The following is a 20,824-nucleotide window of genomic DNA, read 5'->3' as shown; positions in this document are numbered from 1 at the left end:
CAAAACATCAGTTTATGAGTTTTTGTTTTGTTTGTTTGTTTGTTTGTTGTTGTTGTTGTTAACCAAAGGTGACAGAAGAAAAGCATTCAGGAAAATTCGCAGGTATGCCACAAACACCATGCAAATGACATTCTGTATGTGCGCAAATGACATTCTGAGAAATGGCGCTCATCTGATTCATTCCTTAATCACGAACTCTGATAACTGACTCTTAAAACGTGGGAGAGGGAACTTCTTTCCCTGATTGCAGAGTCAACCAACTCTGACTGACAGATTGAATGGGATCCTCCCTTTCAGATAGATCCAAATCTGCTACCACTCCAGCTCATCTCCCAGCGCGCGTGCATGCACGCGCACACACACGCACACACATACACACACAAATACAGACACAATACCCATTCCATGGATCATTTATTTACCCATAATTAATATTTGTTTTAAATTCTAGTTTGGGAAGAAAATAGCAAAGCATCTTCCCAGGTCTCAAATAAAGAGAAGTTACAGTACATTAAATTTTTATATTGTGTTACTAATGCAGACTAAACTAGAGGCTTTAAAAATTGATGCTGCTACTTAAACAGCATAAAATGAGGCGGATTTGATTGGGCTTAAAAATAAAAATGTCAGCCTGAACTACAGCAGGATGGGCTGTGCAAGTATCATTTAAAGTGATAGGTATAATTCGTCAGACAATGGGCCAGACTTGGGTCTTGTTTTCTTTTTTTTTTTTTTAAGAAGATAATCTCTCCCCACAAAGATGTTTGAAAGTAGAAAGAAGAATTTAAAAGAGAAAAACCCACCCTTCAATTAGCCAACCAAGTCAAAATGTTCTATTTAACCTAGGTATCACATGCAAGTTCACCTTGGAATTGTATTTTCTTTCTGAATGTACCTATCAAGGAGCCCTGGGATAATGGAGTACCGATGTGCTTACCCACACCTCACCCAGCTACTCAGTCAGGGAACCCTCAATCCCCTCAGCTGAGGCCACGGACAGAGCCGAACTTTGTAGTTGGCAAAGTTTGTTTTTCTAATACTTGGTCAAAACCAAAACAAACATGTCTGATTGTAATGGTTTCTTCCTGACTGGGTGGGGAGGGAGACCAGGCTGCCAGGAGCAGCCCATAAAACAATTCAAACTAAATCAGACAGCTTGCAATTACGCAAAGCTAGCAAGGCTGATGTTGGAAGACATTCACTGAAGCAGTAGCAGAGTATGAAAGAATTGAAGCTTTCTCTCCAATCAGAGATTTTGGAGGAAGAAAAGGCAGTATGGATATAAACATTGAAATTTTTATAGTAAAATAACCACTCCTTCCCAGAGTTTCCTTACTATATCCTTTCTCCTTTGCTGTGGGATCCCCCATAACTAGCACATATTAGACACTCAATATACATTTGTTGGAAGAACGAATAGATGTACAGATGAATTTCTTCTATTAAAAATTTTTTTTTCTTCTGGTCCAGGAGAAGAAAGGACCCAAAATGAAATGAATTGATCTCAGAAAAGAAAACGGGAAATGGTGTAGGAATCCGGGTAGATTGCACCTTTTACAACTCGGCCGTCAAAATCCAGCTGTTGCTCCAGACCCCGGATCTACCCGGTGAGGTTCTCTTCCAGTTCCTCCCGTCCATTGCCCGGTAGTTCATCCTGACCTAAGAAACTCCCCTGGCTCAGGAAATCTAGGAAAAGAAACGTCCCCGCAAGAAGAAAACGCTCCTGCATCACAGACAGGTGCCTCATCTGGGGGACAAGGGGGTAGCACCCCCAAAATGGACCGCTCGATCTCTTTCGCCTGTCCAGACTGAGTCGTTCCAAAACCTTGACTCGGTAACTCTACAAGTGGCCCCTCCTGGACATCTACCCCTAGAATGCGCGGGAGTGGCGGGAACCCAGCCGTGCGGATCTTGGACGGCGACCGGCTCAGGCTAAGTCTTCATCCCAAACTCGACCCGCGCCTGCCCAGCCCCTCCCCGCGTTCCGCGGACCGCTGGACGGCAGGTCTTCCAAGGAGCAAACTCGTGCCACGCCTGGGGGTGGAATCCTGGGTGGTTCTGGGTTGCCTTTTCGAGTCCTGATCGATTTGTTCTTAGAATCTGACTTTTAAGGAGGAAATCCAGCCAACCGGCCCAGGAGCAAGTCCCGGCGAGGCCGCCCGCCCAAGCGCGTCACCACTCCCCAAGGTCAGCGCCGGGGACTCAGGCGAGTCAGCACGCCCCGAGCTGCTCACCCGCCCCACGTTCCAGCCAAGCCCGCGGGAAAACACGGCTCTTACCTGCACATCACTTCGTGTGTCAGGAGAACTCGACACATTTCCGGATTCTTATTTTGTCCCTCGTAAGCTATGGGCTGCGAAGGAGGCGCGGGCAGGGAGGGACAAAGAAAAGGGGACGTTAGAGCGAGAACAGACTCGGGTTTCTTCTCTCTAACCACCACTTGCTCAGGAGTCCCGCTGGTCGCACTGAACCTGAGTTGTGCCTGGTTAACTCCAGTAAAATACCAAGAGAAAAGTTTGCCCTAGTGAGGACACAATTGTTGCAAAAGGGAATGTTTGGGGGGAGGGGTCGCTGAATCTCCCAATAAGTCCTTCCCGTCTTCATCCCTCTGCTCGCCTATTCCCATCCCCAGAGCCTCCCCAACCAGAAAGAAACTGGACAATTAGGGAGAGAGGGAAAAATCTTTTTCCAGAGAAGACAAAGTGTCAGTTGATGTGGAGGGGCTGTGAAGAGTGACCCAGGAAATCTCAAAGACAGACTGGGAGGGTGGGGAGGGAGGAGAATGGAGCGGATGGCTAGCGGCAGAGAGGGAGGAGGGGAGTGAACTGCCAGGCTCACCTGCTTGGTGACTGAGTCAATGAGCCGGACGTACAGGTCCTGCTCCGTGCGGACACCTGCCGGGGAGATGAGGCGGGCGTGAGGTGAGCGCCGGGGAGCCCCTCCTGGGCACCCCAAACCTGTCCCGAGGCTGGGGAACCAGGGCGGAGTGCAAGCTGAGCCGTCCTGGGGTCAGAGACCACCCGCCCTGGCCCCTTGCTTGGAGAGAGCTTCCCGCAGCCCTGCTTTCCCTGGGCCTGGAGGATGTCTGCCAAAGACCAAGACAAGGTCAACTGCCTGCCTTGTAAGAGGCCCGCGCGGGCGCCTCAGGGGGCGCAAGGTGCTCACCGTTGCTATAGAGAAGCTGTAACTTGTAATGGGTGCCGTTGTTGGTCTTCTCGTTGCCTTGTTCCTGAAAAGACAGAGACCCTTGCTTTCCATCCCCTCAAAATGATAAAAAGAGCAAAGAGACTTCCCTAGCCCAACTCCAACAGCCTTTCTCTTGGTCACTCGGCAGTTATGAACAGACCCCTGCCCAGGCCCGGGTCAAAGGGCAGAAACACTGGATGCTGGCCACGCTCCGAAACTTTCCAAGGCTCCCAAGCACTTGACCCTCTCCAGCAGTCTGTCCCTTTTAAGTCTGAGGACTTAAAAATGTCCTCAGAAGGGCGACCCCCAGGCTGGGACCACCGGACACCATGTCCATGCTGCGTTTAAACAGGCCCCACCCAACCCACCGGGTGCTGCGGAAAGGAGGGGACCTGTCACTTGGGAGAGCAGCATTTGGCCACGTCCCGCCCGGACCGGAGGCTTGGGGCCATGAACTCAGGGACCCAGGCCCAAGTTCAAGAAGAACCCCAGGAGGAGCCTGCTCCCAAACTTGAATTGTACAGCTGAGGAAGCTGAGGACTGAGGCCTAGAGAAGGCAAGAGATGTTCCCTTCCTCCCACACCCTATTCATCTGAGCTCCAATTTAGCTCCCACAGCCCAGCCTGGCTTGGGGGCTGGCACTGCTGCGGGAACCAGAGTGGAAGAGAAGGCAGGGGTTGGGGCAGGTAGTCCGGCAAGCCAAGACTGGTTTTTGTGCGTCTCCACCTTGTACCTATCTAACCCACCCTGCCTGGCACGGTCGCAGGTGCAAAATAATAACAATAAATAACCCGGAGAAGGGCAGCGGCAGCCTTGGCTATATGTTTAAATTACGTGGGCTCTTGCCGGAAGGATATCTGCTCCGAGGTCAGTCCATGACCACGCTCTGCTAACGATCCAGGAGTCGCGTGAGCAGCCACCAGCGCCCCTGCGGGAGGTTCAGGCGGGAGAAGGTGCGGGGAAATCCGACTGATTTAGGAGGCTAGGAGTGAGAAACCTCGATTTATCATCCCTCCTGATGGGAGCAGAAAAGTCCCCGGAGTGACAGATGGGGTCTTTAGTGCTTTGCAAGGAGGTAGTTACGAGACCCGCGGGGGGAAGAGGGGACCTGCGCTTACTTTGTCGTTCTCCACAAAGTCTACGAAGGCGGTACGCTCGATCTCCACCGGCTGCCCCTGCCTGTCGTAGAGCGCCAGGACGAAGTGAAAGAAGTTGGATTTCCTCAAGTTGGAGGGAGGCTGTTTCTCAAAGTGGGCCCGGGACAGGGCTACGCCGCTGCGCAGAAAAAGACACGATGGGGACACAGGACACGGGGAAAGAGAAAAAGACATGAAGTTACCAAATGGGCCCAGGCAACAAAGCAGAGAGTTAAGGGTCTGTGGCCCCGGTTCAGATTTCTGGACCCTTCTGACCCTTTTCTTCTATTACGATTAAGAAGCAGGGACTCCTTGGAGGAGTCACAGTGGCCACGGCATAGGACAGCAGGACGCTGGACGCTGCTACTGCCAGCTGATCCAGCCTGCGGGCATCCCACTCCCGGGAGCTCAATCTCCAGCCTTTAGAACAGACCGAGGAACCCCGACTGCAGACCAAAGCCCGGAGGGTCCTCCCCACCCCCAGCGGCCCAAGTCTTGTCCCCTTGGGCCGCCCCCATCTTGTTCCTCAGGTGGCTCCCCCGACTGGGTCAGGATTCGGAGCTGGGCCCGGAGCATAGGGGCTAAGCGCCTCAGCACTTTGAAAGAAGTGACCCTTTTCCTTCATCTTCATTGGCGTTACCTGTCCTGGCACTATTGCCCACAAGCCTCCCAAACTACTCAGAAAGCCGGTGGGCGAGAACTCTGAGGTGGCCGGACGGAAAGCCTAGAGGCCAAGTCCAGGTCCTGCGGGGAGGCCTCACCTCCTGCTTCCCTCGCTCTTCCGAAAAGTTGCGCGCGGGCTAGGGGCAGGGCGCAACCCCCTTGACCAGTGCTAGGGATCGGGGCCACCGCGGACGACGTGATCCTGAGGACCCCGCCCCTGGAACTGCTTAACTTGGAGAAGCCGAAATGTTATTAAAAGTCAGAGCGCGTCCTCGCCTGGAGCCGACAGTCTTCCGGCTCAAGCCGCATCTCTGGGCGTCGCTGGCCAAACCCGCTGGCCGCGAAAGCCGCGTTGGAGGAACCGGGAGATGCCCTGGAGCCTATAGAGTCTGTGCACACACTTCCCCGCCGACCTGTCGCGGCCGGAGACAAACTGGCCGCCAGAACCCATTTAATGGGAGACTCGGCGCCCAGGAGAGCAAGCAGATGGACGGAGCTGCCGGGGCCCTAGGGTAGCCGGGCGTCTGTCCCCAGGGCGCGCGAGTACTTTCACTCTTTAGAAGAGTGTAAAATTTTGACTAGAATCCCCCATCCGACCGCCTGCTTCAACTTTAACAATTACTGGATCGGGGAAAGGAGGAAAGTAGAGGAGGTGTCTTTTGAGAGGTCGGCTAAGGGACTGCGCCGAGGCACCCGCTCTGCGGTCCTGCCTGTTTTCCCTCGGCCCGCAGCCCAGCGAGTCCCCCAGACGGCCAGGAAAGCCGTCGCCGCGGCGGCGAGCCATCTGCTCCAGGACACTGGCGCCCCCGGGCTGAGGTAGAAGGGAGGGAGCTGCCGCCCGTCCGGGTCTCCCGAGCAAAGCGACTTTGGCTTCCTCTTCTCCAAGGGTGGCAGCCCGCTTCGCTCTAACCGGGACACCTGGAGTCCTGGCCTGGACAGCAGTCATTTCTCCAAGCGGTGTCGGTACTTAGAGGGGGATGGCCAGGAGAGCCGATAGAGGGGCGGCAGTCATGGGAAGAAGATCGTGGGCTGCTGGGCGTTAAGGAGCTGTCTCCCGCAGACAATGTCGTGGAGACCACACATCTCAGCTCCACAGTGGTGTTGCGGAAGGGGAACCAGAATGCCTGCACGGGGTGGCAGCCTAGACAAGGCGTTTGCTACCGCCCCCCACAAGGATGCTCAAAACAAAGTCAACTTCAGGGGTTAGTGTAACTAGAGGCTTGTGACCCCTGCGCTGGCCTCACGTCTCCTTTCCTCCTTTCTTCCCTCTGTGGTTCCTTCTACTGTTACTCCCCGTCTTTTCTGCTTAGTCTCTTCTCTCCCCCTCACCCCCGCCTCTGTGCGTCTGGTCCACTGTTTTATCTCTGCTCCCGGACCCTCCAGCCTGCCCCTTCTCTGGGCGCCCGGCCGATCTGCCTTCCCCGGCAGGCGCGCTCCGGCGTCTCAGGCTCTTCCAGCCGCCGCCGCCATCTGGCCGTGGGCTCCGGGCCTCCAGGAGTCGCCCGACAAGATGCGGGAGGAGAGGCGCTCTCAAGGAGCGAGACGAAACCCGAGAGTAGCCGGGAAGCCGGCTCTCTTCCGGCAGCTGCCGGTCTGGGTCCTCACTCTCCTTTCCTGGCCCGGCCCGCCTGCCAGGACTGGGGACCAAGCTGAGAAGCATCAGATACTACTTTGTTATTTTTCCTGCCAAAGAGTAGTCTGCGGAGAAGGAGTGGGGGAACCCAGGCAGTTCAGAAACTCGAGTGTTGGCGAAGGGGTAAGTGTTCCCCTAACAGCAGCGACCTGCCGGCCGGAGGGTAAGCCCTAGCGCGCAGGGTCAGGGCGACGGATGCGGAGGAGAGAGAACGAGCGAGAGCGAGACCAGCGAGGGGGCTGACACACGGAGACAGACATTGAGAGCGAGAGAGCGAACAGAAGAGAGATCGCGAGCAGAATCACCCTGCGGCCGTCCCGTTACCTCTGCGCCGCGACATTGGCGTCCACCACGCCGACGTTTCGGACCCAGGACCTGACCGAATCCATCTCGGCGCCCAGCGACTTCTCTTTTAGAGCTGGTCCTCTTCCTAAAGTATCTTGGATCCCAAACATTTAAAAAGTCTTATCTACTGTCGCTTTAAAAAAAATGAGTTACAACGCTGTCCTCGCTTTTCCCAACGTTGCCACCAAACCGTCTCCTCCAAAAGCAATCCAAGAAAAGGGATCAAGTGCTCAAGTTCGAGTCTCTCTCGGGGGAAAATAAAAAAATATAACCCGTCCTTTGCTTCCACGCTTGAGTGCGGGCTGATGTAGCTAAAGTTTGGGTTATATCCTTCGCAAGTTCAGATCTGCCGCCTCAGGCCCTCCGCCTTAGGTCTCTCGCATCCTTCCAGTGGCAGCGCTGCCTCCAGAAAGTGATCACAATTTTGAAGCATCACCTGTTCTGGGAGAAACAGGAGGAGATTGATGGCTGCCTAATCTCTCCCCTTCCTCCTGGTCCCCCACCCCCCCTCCCTGCTCCTCCCCACCGCTCCAATTTTAAAAAAAAATTTTTAAATCCCCAACAGGATCGGTAGTAAAAGGAAGGGGAAGACCCGGAGTCGAGAGGAGGTGGTGGCTGAGAGCACTGCGGAGCCGGGTTACAACCGCGCGCCTGCCCCATGAATGGGTTACTACGGCCCCAGGCCGCGGGAGGCGGAGCCGAGGCCCGATAAGGAGCCTAATTTGCATGGACGCTCGGGATTGGCCGGCGCTGGGCAGGCCTGGTCGACGTCCTTAGGCGGCGCGCGCCACGCTCGGCGCTGCCTGTAGTCCGGGAGGTGAAAGGGGACAGAAAGCTGCGGGCGTTGAGTCCTAGCCCGAACCCCGTGTATGTGTGTGCGTGAGATGGGGGCCCGCAAATCTTGCCCTGAAGTCGGGTAGCCTGGCCCTGCCGGCTGGTGCGCGCGGGATAAGTCTGGTCGCGGCAGCTGGAAGCTTCAGCGAGCCTGCCTCTAAATGCGGACTTTCTTAGCCTGCGGGAGGCATATTCATTCCCAAGGCTGCTTGGGTTCTATGTGCAGGTCTATGAAGAAGTGGAGTGTGACCACATGTACTTAATGTGTTGTGCAAACGTTCCCGAGAGCAACCCAGTTCCCCGGACGGGCTCTCTCGAGTCTCCTGGAGTTACTTGGTGACACTCATTTTGTGAGCTGTTTGCAAGTTAAAAGACAAGAATGAAAGCGGAGCGGGGTGGAGGGTGGCGGGAAGGGGACGAACAAGGCTCAAGTGCCATTCAAATAAATAGGATGTCGGGGGAAATGGTCTGAGCGCTAAGGAAAAGACCCCCCGGCGGACGCAAGCCGGAGTTGCACCCGGTGCAGCTGAGAGATTGCTGACAGATCGTGGCAGGCTGAGTGCGAGGGCTGCCCGGCGTTTGTCCCGGGAGCTCCCTCCAGTCCCTCTTCCCTCCCGCCCCACCCCCGCCCCCCAGTTCTCGAAGCCCCCGGGGGCCAGCAGAGGAGCTGCGGGGAGGCAGCGAGGAGGCAGTGGGGCAGTTTTGGAAACTTTGCCCAAAGCTCGCAGTCGCCAGGGTTCTGGCCGCGCGGGCTGAAGACAGGGAGGCGGCGGCAAGCTCCGCCAAACAGCTGAAACTCTAGAAGGCTTTTTAACTACGCCGGGCAGCTCGCGGTGCCTATTAAAAAAAAAAAAAAGTCCTCCTGGCTGGGTGTTATTTTCTGGCTTCTCCTTTTGTATTCTGATCTGTGCACAGATCTGCTGCTGAAATCTAGAACACCAGCGCGAAAACAGATTTGAAGACAATGAATGCAAATCTGTGCTCAAAGACCATCTGCCGTGGAGGAGACAAATCAGCTGTTCCGCACAGTTCGAGCGGCTGTGCCCGGGCCTCCCAGCCTCATTACCGAGAGGGCCCGGGCTAAAGCCTGTGTTTCATTCTGGAGACTTCCCCACCCCACCCCCCAACACACACTTAGGACACAAATCTGAGTGCGCCCTGACTCCGGACGAGATCCCTTAGGTGTAGCTGAGCGCTCACAATTGAACTGCGAGAGTTTGCCGCTAGAGGACACAGCGCCTTCGCAACTCGTTTGCCTGGGAGGACAGTAAGCTCACACTTTTCAGCAATGCCGCTCTCCTGAGTAAGCCATGGATCTGCACCTCCACGCTATGCCCAGGGCAAACCGCGACCTGACTGCGTGGACCGAACGCACTCGGAAAGCGCAAGGGACTTTACTGCGAAGATTCGCATGAAAACCGACGCGGAGAGGGAGAGGGTTCGCGGACCCTCATTACACAAACCCGCATCCCCGGGATTGGGGTAGTTGATGGTGTGGGTAGGGGGACCATAAAGGTTGTGAAATCCCCACTTCTGGTTTGTGTCGGCTGTGGCACCTCCACCCCACGGCTCTGGATTAGTGTCGTTGGACGAGAAAGGCAGGGGTGAAGGGCGATTGGGCATAAAAATATGGAACGATGGAACGGGACTGTTAAGTAAGATATATGTCCAAAGAAGGAAGGAGGGTGGGCGGAAAAATTTGTAGGATGAAACTTCTTGTTTCAGCTAGCAATTCTCTACTTTATGCAGATTTTATGGGTGATTTCATCCCTGCAAAAACGAAACACCTGGAATCTTCTACCCCGGCCCCACTCTCTGTAAATTTCTCAGAACCTCAAGTAATCACCCACACCACCCCCCCCCCCCCGTCTTGATCCTCGGTTCTTGCCCAGCGGAGCCAACGAGCTCCTTGGCGAAGAGTGTTGAACCGTCCGTGAGGCTCTCAAGACTTTTGGAAGAGGCCGGCGATTTTTTTTTTTTTTAACCCCCAGGGGGTCTCTGACTTGCAGCGTGCCTGGAAAGGTACGGAGCGCAGCCTCTAGGGACCCCGAGGCAGCAGAGGGCCCGGACCTGGCCCGGACCCTCTGCCCCTGAGGCCCGTGTTGGCTGGGGTTAAAGGGCAGACCCAGGGTCGAGGACACTGGCTCTTCTCTCCCGCACCAGCTGCTACCCAAATTATGCCCCTCAGGAAGCGAATGAATTGGTTCATTCTCCAGGCTCCCTGCTGCCCGCCCCAAACCAGACGACCCCCTACGGCTGGCGCCCCCACCTCACGTCCCAGAGACAAGTTCAGGGGCCTCAGTGCCCAGCCAGGAGGCAGTTTTAAAAATCGTGGCCCTGGAACCCTGACCTGAGTGTAGTGGGGAGCCGCTCGGCTCCTCTCCGGCTGCGCTAGAGGTGCCCTCCCCGTCACCGCGGCGCAGGGCGTTCGGGGCGAACGGTAGCCACGATGCTGCGGGCCCTGTGGGCTTCGAGCCACGGACAACCAAGTTCCCTCTAGGCTGGAAACGAGTTCCCTGGCTAGCGCAGGGAGGGGGCACGGAACGGGGGGAGCAATCTTGGGCCCAGAAAGGCGGCGCTTCGGCCTTCGGGGAGAAAGGAGCGTTTCTGCCACCCGAATTGGGTTTAATTAGGTCTGTGTGGGTTTGGGGAAGGGGTGGGCGCAGAGTCGGCCACCAGCGCCGAGAAGGAGCGCTGGTTAACGATGGAGTGAGCGGCGCAGTGGCTGCGCCCGGAGGGTCTCTCGCATCTCGATGGCCTCCGGCTACCCCCGAACAAACCACCTTTTCGAACACGCCACAAAAAATCCGCCCTGAGCCGCGCGGAGGCCCGGCAGGCGCAGCTGCGGCCCGGGGAAGCCCGGCCCGGCGGGGGTGCGGAGGCCGCGCGCGTCTCCGGGGCTTGGGCCAGCCAGCTTCGTTCAGCCCCTTGCCGGGGTCGAGAAGAAACCGAGATGAACATTATTAAAATTCTTCCTAACCATCTAGTTACACAAAACCAAGGTCGGGGTCTTGGTATTCCGTCTTTCCCCTTGCCCCCTCCTTTGTTTACTCTTCCCAAGAAACCCCCGGGTGTTTCCCTCCCCCGCGTTCAAATTTCACATCTGCATCTTGGTGCGATACGTTCAATTTCCTCCCGATTGGTTTTAAGGCCGGTTTCCCCCGTCTCTTTCTCGATCCAGTCTCCTGGGCGCCGCGTCTCTCCTCCGGGTCAGAGGTTCCGAGATTTTTCTTAGAAAATTGCTCTCTGGGCCTAGTTCTCGTCCAGCATGGCCCAGAGATGAAGGTGTGAGAGCACACACACACACACAGCCCGATCTTCACCCCCACCCCCAGACACACACGCGGCGCTTAGGTCTAGCAACCGGACGAACTGAGGCTGACTAGTTCCCAGGGAATTAGATCCGCAGGGACAGTCTGGGTTTGATAAATGTAAAAAAGCAGCACTCTCCGAAAACCTCTCTTCGGACGTGAATTTTCCAATTTGTTTGTTTTAGTTGACACCTTGATTTTTATTTATCTGAGTAGAAATAGATTGACTCACCATCTCTGAACCCTGACAATATTTAGCTCACAACGCTTCGTGAAATAATTTTCTTAAATACCCAACTCCACTCCCTCCCAGTTCAGATTTCAACTCTGCATCAGTTAAATATCCAAATCCACCAACTCCAAATTTCTTATTGAAATTGGACTTGAACCCTTCATAAATGAGAATTCCCTGGGGGGAGGGCAGGAACTACTGTATTCACAAATGTGATACAAATATTTCAGGACTCCATCATCCATACCAAACAGAGCCCTTTAAAGACAATTTGGCAAAAATTTAGATTCTCTTCTTGATTTATTTTTTCAGAGTGAAAGGGATTCCAGCGGGAACAGCTGCAGAAATACTGAGGCGACGAAAAACACTTTAGACACACGATGTGACACCCAGGCCAGTGAAAATGGACTGAAGGAGTCAGAGGGCTTTATCCTAACATTCGACAGCTCCAGAAAGTCACTTCCTCTTTTTCTCCTCTTCTTTTCTCTTCTGCTCTTTCACCCTTTCAGAAATACCCTTCCCTCCCATTCCCTGGTCCGGGCGTGCCGAGCGAGCGATGGAGCCGAGTCAGAGTTGCGGAAAGGTCAGCAGAACAAATTTTCGAAGCAGCAGCCGCGTTTGGACGTTTGGAGCGCAGATGTCGGAGCAGGGTCCACGGTGTGTGTGTGTGTGTGTGTGTGTGTGTGTGTGTGTGTGTGTGTGTGTGTGTGTGTGTGTGTTGGGGACAGGTGATCCACAGAGAAAGAAGTGCCTGTTGCGGCCTCCACGCGCACCTGGGGACCCTATTTCCTGGGTGGATAGGGTGGCGTTCTTGTCAAGCCCGGGTTTGAGGCTGTGCTGGGGTATGCCCGCCGTTTGCAACCCCTTCAGGAGGAAGCTGCGCACCAAGGGGGCGTCTCCGTCACCGCTGAATTAAGGCGCAGAGATCTAGAGGCGAATTGACCGGCGTTAAGATACCCGATCGAGCAAGTCTCCCGTAGAATAGGGCTGAAAGGAAAGTACCAACGAACGCAGGCAGGACGTTTACCCAGCACTTCCGCGGAGCCAGGCACTGCCAGACACTTCCTCACCTTTAAACTTGACAGCCACACTTTAAGACGGACCGATTTGCCCCCATTTTACAGATGAGTGAAATGAGGATGGGAGGTGACAAGTGGCATCTCAGCTGATAAGTAGGGAACAAAGACCCCTGCTGATGTCCCACTTCTAAGGCAACACAATGGCGAGCAACTTAAGGCCTTAACACAGAAAAAGTTCAATGGGAGTCTTTCCGGCCCTTTTATCGGCTTCTCGGTTTAGTTGAGGGAGAAGATAACACGTGCTCCTCCGAAGCGACCCCCGCTCCCCCCACCCCCGCGTCTTCTCCTAATGGTCCCCGCACCGCTCCCCCCAAGCCCCCCTGCCAGCCGGCAGGGTAAAGCCCTCGAGACCCGCCAGCTCCCTCCCCGCTCGCCGCGGAGGTGTGAGCGATGTGTTGATTATTCATATTTTTGGCAAGCTTACCCTCCACCGCAGCCGGCGGGCCGCATTTCACACGTACACGCACGTACACACTTATACACGCGCGCTCCGCGGCCCTGCGCTCGCCCCGCGCTCTGCGCCCGCGGGCATCGCGCCCCCCACCCCAGGGACCCCCTCCTCGATCTGGTGTGTGTGCGTGTGTGTGTGTGTGTGTGTGTGTGTGTGTGTGTATTAGTCGCTCAATCGTGTTCTACTCTTTGCGGTCCCATGGACAGTAACCCACCAGGCTCCTCCGTCCATGGGATTCTCCAGGCAAGAATACTGGAATGGGTAACCATTTTCTTCTCCAGGGCACCTTCCCGACCCAGGGATCGAACCGGAGTCTCCCGCATTTACTGTCTGAGCCACCTGGGAAGGGGAGGGGTGAGCAAAAGGCCCCCACTTCCCTCTCTACACAAGTCACCTCTTCCTCCAACCTCCGAAACGCACCCTTGGCTTCCAGATCCAACTTTCTTCCCCATAATACACTTGTCTTCCCAACTCCCCATCCCTACCCCCGCCCCGGATTGCGTGGGTGGAGAGGGGGAGTGGGTAGGGCTACAAACTTGTCACCAGTCAGAATATCATTCTAGTCGGCACCGGGCGATATTCTCCCACACACACACCTCAGCGTCACCTCCACCCACACCACACACCTCCGTGGCAAGAGACAAAATCGGGAAAAGGCAGTTGGGTACAAGGCATGCTTCCACGTTGTCTTTAACGGTGTAAACAGGACTTCTAGCTCTAGGACCTCCTCAAATGCTGCCCCGGGCATAGAAATTCCATTTCTGGCTGATGCGAACCCCTCCGCATCTCCCAGGAGGTGGACATGCATTTCAGGGCGGCGGGGTTCAGGGTTAGGAAACCTCAGAACAGGCTAGGAAAACAGCGAGCAGACCGGGCCGGGCAGCTCCGTCCCACCCTCGAAGGGGCGACAGAACTTCCACTTACTCTGGTTTCACGGGGGAGATCGAGCAAGGGTCAAGTTGCTCGGAGGGTCAGCAGCGGGGACTGTCTCGAGGGCCGAAGCGCCTGAACAGTACTATCAGCAATGGCAGCTGCGCCCGATAGGGGGCGCTGGACTAAAGGCAGTAAAACCCTCTCGGGTGCCGCACTTTCTGCAGCTCTGACGCGGGGCGAGTTGGGGCGCTCTAGTGTTTCCATGGCTTCCCTGGTGGCTCAGCTGGTAAAGAACTTGCCTGCATTGCGGGAGACCTGGGTTCGATCCCTGGGTTGAGAAGATACCCTGGAGAAGGCAATGGCTACCCACTCCAGTATTTCGGCCTGGAGAATTCCATGGACAGAGGAGCCTGGCGAGCTACAGTCAATGGGGTCGTAAAGTGGCCTCTATGTGGGAAGCAGGAAGAAAAAGGAGAAACCCTTCCGGCTTTGGTGTCCTCAGACCCAGATTAGAGCCTCGCATTTGCTGGTGAGGTCTCGGGCGTTTGATCCTCCTCCTAGGGGTCTCAGTTTCCTAATCCGTAAAGTGGGAGTGTTATTCCTTTGAACCTGTTTCTTTATTGGTAAAAGTGGATCTGTTTCTTTCCCCACGGCTTCACTTGCCTTATCGACTAAAAAAGATAGCTTAGGTGAAAGTAGCTGGCCCATAGTAGGTGTTCAATAAATGCCTGTTTCTCTTCGCCAACTTCATCGGTAAAATGCGCAGGATGATATGGGCTCATTGAGCGTCCCTAGGGCCTGTGAGTCTCCTGTGAGGGTGGTTTTCCCCCACCACCCGGCCTGACCCCACCCTGCCAGTGAGCTCCTGGAGCAGGATTTCTGACTTGCTTTTCTTAGTTCCTTGGCCCGCACCGCCTGTTCCCTGCAGTGGGCGCTATTTTTGTTGCTGTTTGTTTGGTTTAAAAAAAAAAAACATGGAACTATCTTTCCATGTGCTTTGGAACCTATCTGGTGCCTCCGGGTGTCAGAGGGCCTGGAAGGCACTCTATGGGACCTTTCCTGGGGAGGGGCTGGGACTTGCTAGGAGTCTGCGATGGGGACCCAGCGCTGCCATTTCCGCCGCAGTGGGCCGGTTGCACGCACCCCGAACGCGAGCGCGGTTGGCTATGGGGCCATTGCAGGCGGGCAGGCGTGCTGGAATCGCGAAAACCTCCAGAGAATTGAAGGAAAATGCAAGGAGTTCTGGAAAGGTCCTCCGGCCGGGGTGGCCGTCGCCAGCTGATTGGTGGGGAGCCGGGGGCCCCTCCGCGCGCTGCGCGCTCCGCCGGGGACGCGGCTCTCCGAGCGCTGAGTGCTGGTCTCGGTCTCCGAGACCTGAACTCCTGAATGGCGCTTCCGATAAGCCGCGTTCAGCGAAGCTGACCAGGGAAGACAAGAGGCGAAAGAAACCAGACCCAGAGAGCAGGAAAGGAGGGGGCCCGGGGGAAGAAAGAGGTTCCGGAAATTTTATATCCCAGAGTACTAAAGCCTCCTAGAAGCTCCTTATTAACTGCACCTTTTATGCAAAAACAATGCATGTTTAATGCAGAAAAATATGCATAGAAACAAAACAACAAAAGAAATTCATAACCACGCCTAATCAAACTAACGAAGACTGGTTGTTCATATTTGGATGGGTTTTCTCTCACCTTTCTGATTTATATATGCTGATTTGTAACTTTTCTGCTTACTTAATATAGCATATTTTCCATACAACTAAATATTTTCCTACAGTAACGTTTAATATTGGCATACTATTTCATTTTCCAAAAAAGTTACACTGTTGTCTAACTGACTGCTATTGTCGAACATTTAAGTTATTTCTGATTTTTCACCATTAGAATAAATAACACTGTGATGAACATCTTTGTAGATTTTGCTTTTCACATACTATGTGAGATAAAGTCCTAGAAGTAAAATTGCAAGATCAAGGGTTATGCATTTTTCTTAAACCTTGATACAGAGTGATAAATTGTCTTCTTGGAACACAATATTTACTCTCTCCCTGCCCCCACCCTCAATCTTGCTCAATCCTGGAAGTTATTTTCTTGTTTTAAAAATTTGTCAGTTTGATAGATTGCAAATGTCTTTTGGTTCTTTTATTTGATATTTATTTATATTTCATGAATTTCCAATAAGGAGAAATTATATTTCATTCATTTTTTGGCCACTGCGTTTTGGGGGGTGTTGCAATTTCCTGTTTTATTAGGATGTTACATTCTAATTCATCATGTATGTTGCAAATATTTTCCCCAATCTTTGTTTGCCCTTCATTGTGTTTATGGTAATTTTTTGGTGGCAGATACAGATGTAGTTAAAAATTTTTAATGTGCAAGTACTAAAATAGCAGTGACTTAAATTATAAAGACACTTAAATATCTGACATAACAAGAAATCTGAGGGTAGATGGCCCCAAGTTCGGTGGTAGTGTTGCTCACTCACTAAGTCGTGTCCGACCCTCTGCGACTCCATGGACTGTGGCCCACCAGGCTCCTCCGTCCATGGAATTTCCCAGGCAAGAATACTGGAGTGGGTTGCCATTTCCTTCTCCAGAGAATCTTTCTGACCCAGGGATGAAACCTGTGTCCCCTGCATTGCAAGTGCATTCTTCACCACTGGGCCACCTGGGTACCACTCACGAATGCCATTAACCACCTGATGCTTTTGCCCTTCATCTCACTGTCGTTTGCATGCTGAGTTTTCAGTCTCATGTTTATTGCCTTTTGGTAATGAGATGGTTCATACAGCAGCAGACTCCCATAGCAAAAATTCAAGGCAGGAAGCAAGAGGAACAGAGGTACCACAAGTTTCTGTCCCCTTAAAAGTTTTTCCAGAAACATCCTTTATGTCTCCTCTGTTAGGATTAAATTAAATGGTATCCATGGTCAGATAGGTAGCTGAGAAAGCAAGTACCCATTTTTCCATCCTCTGTGTGACAGGCCTCAGAGATGGGGGTTGAAAATGGCAGTCAGATTAGGCAATCAGTTGAGCCCACTACAAATAAAGGTGTCTTTAGATTACATGTAGTTTGGGACAGCCTCCACTGCCAGGGGCACAGGTTTGATCCCTGCTCTGCCTACCCCAGGGCATGGCCTAAATAAATAAATTGTATGTAGTTACATCCATCCTTTTTTTCCATTATAATATCCTCCTTTTGTCATTGCCAGGTAATCCTTCCCTATTCTAAAATAATTTAAATATTGACCTATATTTTTTTATAATTTCTTTTCCCATTAAAAATTTCCCTAAATAAGTAGATGTGTTTGCTGTGGTCTTGGTTTCACTTTCAACAATAAGGACCAAAATCTTAGAAGAGAATTTGAATATAAGTTTAGTTGCAGATATATTTAAATATTTAATTCACTCATTTTATTCAAAATATATTTGCTATTTATATATTAACTATATGCCGTCTGGAATTTATTTTGGTTTACATTATGAGGGAGAAGTCAAACTTCTGTAACCAAATGGTTAGGTTTACCAATAGCATTTATTACATAATCTGTATTTTCCCCAAAATGTGAAATGTCACTGTATTTTTAAATAAATATTGAGACTTTTAAATTGGAATGGAAATTTAGATGGATATATCTAGAAACTAGGAATGCAAGGAGATCCAACCAATCCATCCTAAAGGAGATCAGTCCTGGGTGTTCATTGGAAGGACTGATGTTGAAGCTGAAACTCCAACACTTTGGCCACCTCATGTGAAGAGCTGACTCATTGGAAAAGACCCTGATGCTGGGAAAGATTGAAGGCAGGAGGAGAAGGGGACGACAGAGGATGAGATGGTTTGATGGCATCACTGACTGAATGGACATGAGTTTGGGTGGACTCCGGGAGTTGGTGATGGACAGGGAGGCCTGGCGTGCTGCGGTTCATGGGGTCGCAAAGAGTCGGACACGACTGAGCGACTGAACTGAACTGAACTGATATCTAGAAACTAGGAATGCATATTTTATTTTCTCAGTTCCATTTGCATAGCTGAATTTTGTGTTCTGGTTTGTTATTCCTCATGACTATTTTGGCTTACATCAACAGTGCACCAAAAACTTGGTATTATCTGATTTTCTAATGTTGGCTATGAAGTTACATCTCACTGTTGCTGGCATTTCTTTGATTGCTCCTGCTGGCGAGCATCTTTTCAGATACTTTTTAACCATCTGGGTCCCCTCCAGTGGCTCCTTTGCCCACTGGGTTCTCGGCCTTGGTGATTGTTGTTGCTAATACTTCTTGCTGCTGCTACTGTTGATGCAGATGATTTGCAGGAATACCTTGTCTGCCGAGATGTTAATCCATCGTCAATTTTAGATGTCAACAAATATTAACTCTAAATCTGTCATCGGTCATTATTGTCACTGTTGTCCTGTTTTAAATAGGAATGCATCCATTTTGTCCTGTAGGGTCTTATTCAAGAGCTCTTTCTGGCCCTTAAGTCCACAAAGAAATACTCCTACGTTTTGATTAGAGCTTTTGCTTTCCTATTTACATGCCTTAACACGGTCTTTTTGCCTTTTTATACTGTTCATGGGGTTCTCAAGGCAAGAATGCTGAAGTGATTTGCCATTCCCTTCTCCAGTGGACCACGTTTTGTCAGAACTCCCCACCGTGACCCGTCCGTCTTGGGTGGGTCCGTCATGCCTACACGACATGGCTCATAGTTTCATTGAGTTATGTAAGGTAGTGATCCATGTGATCAGTTTGGTTAGTTTTCTGTGATTGTGGTTTTCATTCTGTCTGCACTCTGATGGGTGAGGATGAGGCTTGTGGAAGCTTCCTGATGGGAGGGACTAGCCATGGGGGAATCTGGGTCTTGCTTTGATGGGCAGAGCCATACTCAGGAAACATTTAATCCAATTTTCTGTTGATGGGTGGGGCTGTGTTCCCTCCCTGAAGTTTGGCCTGAGGCCAAACTATGGTGGGGGTAATGGTACTAATGGTGACCTTCTCCAAAAGCACTTATGCCAGACTCCACAGCTCACAGGACTGTTGTAGTCAGTGCCCCTGACTCTGCGGCAGGCCACTGTCTGTCCACGCCTCCGCCAGAGACTCCTGGACACACTCAGGCAAGTCTGGCTCAGTCTCTTGTGGGGTCACTGAATATTCATTGGAAGGGCTGTTGCTGAAGCTGAAGTTCCAACACTTTGACCACCTGATGCGAAGAACTGACTCATTTGAAATGACCCTGATGCTGGGAAAGATTGAAGGCAGGAGGAGAAGGGGATGATGAGGATGAGATTGTTGAATGGCATCACCGACTCAATGGACATGAGTTTGAGCAAGCTCCGGGAGTTGGTGATGGACAGGGAAGCCTGGTGTGAGGCAGTCCATGGGGTTGCAAAGAGCTGGACATGACTGAGCAACTGAACTGAGCTGAACTGAGCACAGTCTAGATTTTGTTTTCTCCCTTAAAGTGAGCCATGAAAATGTGATGGTTACATTGTAACATGGTAAGAAAGAAAAGTATCCCAAATTATTTGGGACAGAACCTCCTTTCTGTACGTGATGTAATTTACAATTCCTTCTGGGAAATAATTAGCATTCTTGAGCAATTTTTGGAGAACTTTTACTGAGGTCACGAGCACCCTCTGAGTTGTGGACCTTGATAGGAATCTGGTAATATTAACTGGCACCCCTTTCTTACAGCACCTACCATTTTCTATCCATTTCTCTGCCAAGAGACCAGCTTTTGAAGTGACTGACTCAGGACATTATTCCCTCATGGCAAGTTTGAAATACAACTTTGACATGGGCTGGTAATAATTTTTTACCAGTAAAGTTTCTTTTGACAATAGTTGATACGTACTCACTTCAATGGCACATGTACTAAAATTGGAATGATACAGAGAAAATTAACATGGTCCCTGCCCAAGGAAAACCGTTGATACCATCTTCAGATCTTCATTTAGATACATTTCTCAGTTGACCAACATATGAGTAATTTTTTTGGGGGGGAATGATATGTGGATTTTATCATTTTTGTAGTGATACCACTACCACCATTAGAATTCAGTTTGATAATAATCCCCAAGTGTTGTTTAGAATCCTTTCACACAATGTTGATATTAAGTGTTGACTTCCAGTACATTCTCTACTCTCATTGTGATGACAGTTGTTTCAGAGTGTCATTTTCCCAGTGTCTTTACACTGGTTCATTAAATTTCTCTCTTTCTCTTTAACTACAAGTCCTCTGTAAATGTCTAAAGACGTTGCATGGCCAGTAATCGCTCTTCTGACAAAGGGAAGTAGATTCAAGGACCCTGGACAAGTCTCTTCACAATTCTGTGCTTTAGTTTCTCCATCTTTTAGATGTGATAGTGATACATTTCAGCCATTTTTGTTATGTGTTCAGGTAATAGGAGTTTGTAATTCATTATTATTATTATTATTATTATTATTATTATTTGGTTGCACTGGGTCTTCATTGCTGTGCTGGTTTTTCTCTAATTGTGGTGAGCTACTCTTCATTGTGGTGCACAGATTTCTCATTGCAGTGGCTTCTCTGTCCGGGGAGCACAGGCTCTAGGCGCACGGGCTTCAGTAGCTGCGGCACTTGGACTCAGCAGTTGCCACTCAGGGGCTTAGTTGCTCCACGGCATGTGGGATCTTTCTGGACCAGGGATTGAACCCGTGTCCTTTGCACTGGCAGATGGATTCTTATCCACTGTACCACTGAGGAAGTCCAAGGTGGAGTCTTGTGTGGACTTCAGCTCCTCCAGGACTCAGTGATGGAAGAAGTGAAACACTTAGAATGATTGTACATTTACCTTTTCTAGATTTAAGCTCCAGGGGTCTATGGAGAATAGGCAGCCAGCTGCAGCTAGAGACTGCTATACTAAAGAGCTTCATCCTTATGTCTGAGAGTTTTTTCATGTTTCTTAGGACAATTCATGTTAAAGGGGCAGCGACCTTTAATCCCGGGTCTCCTCTGCCTCTCTCAGATGCCCATCCCGTGTTGAGGATGCAGCCCCAAACAGGTGAGGGCTGGAGTGGTGCCCCTGAAAGTCTTGCAGTACCCATTGCATGGTGCTGGCACGCAGGT

General features: G+C 51.7%; 1 protein-coding gene and 1 non-coding gene across 8 annotated transcripts in view; one reads left to right on the top strand and one right to left on the bottom strand.

Moving 5' to 3' along the window:
• EBF2 (EBF transcription factor 2) overlaps positions 1-7,073 on the bottom strand; it is a 217,178-nt gene extending 210,105 nt beyond the window's left edge. For all 7 annotated transcript variants that reach the window (XM_061164041.1, XM_061164040.1, XM_061164045.1 and 4 more), the window contains exons 1-5: positions 6,943-7,073; positions 4,305-4,461; positions 3,166-3,229; positions 2,839-2,894; positions 2,280-2,353 (exon numbers count right to left, since the gene is read on the bottom strand). In XM_061164041.1, the coding sequence (XP_061020024.1) occupies positions 2,280-2,353; positions 2,839-2,894; positions 3,166-3,229; positions 4,305-4,461; positions 6,943-7,073 (482 nt within the window). The remainder of the gene's footprint in view (positions 1-2,279; positions 2,354-2,838; positions 2,895-3,165; positions 3,230-4,304; positions 4,462-6,942) is intronic.
• A 12,511-nt stretch (positions 7,074-19,584) lies between these two features.
• On the top strand, positions 19,585-19,691 carry LOC133071529 (U6 spliceosomal RNA). The gene has a single exon (XR_009696469.1). It is a non-coding gene; the product is annotated as a U6 spliceosomal RNA (small nuclear RNA).
• Positions 19,692-20,824: the final 1,133 nt, after the last annotated feature.

This window comes from Dama dama, chromosome 16 (genome assembly GCF_033118175.1).
Source record: "Dama dama isolate Ldn47 chromosome 16, ASM3311817v1, whole genome shotgun sequence".
NCBI classification, from domain to species: Eukaryota; Metazoa; Chordata; class Mammalia; order Artiodactyla; family Cervidae; genus Dama; species Dama dama.
This window is presented reverse-complemented; position numbering and strand designations above follow the sequence as displayed.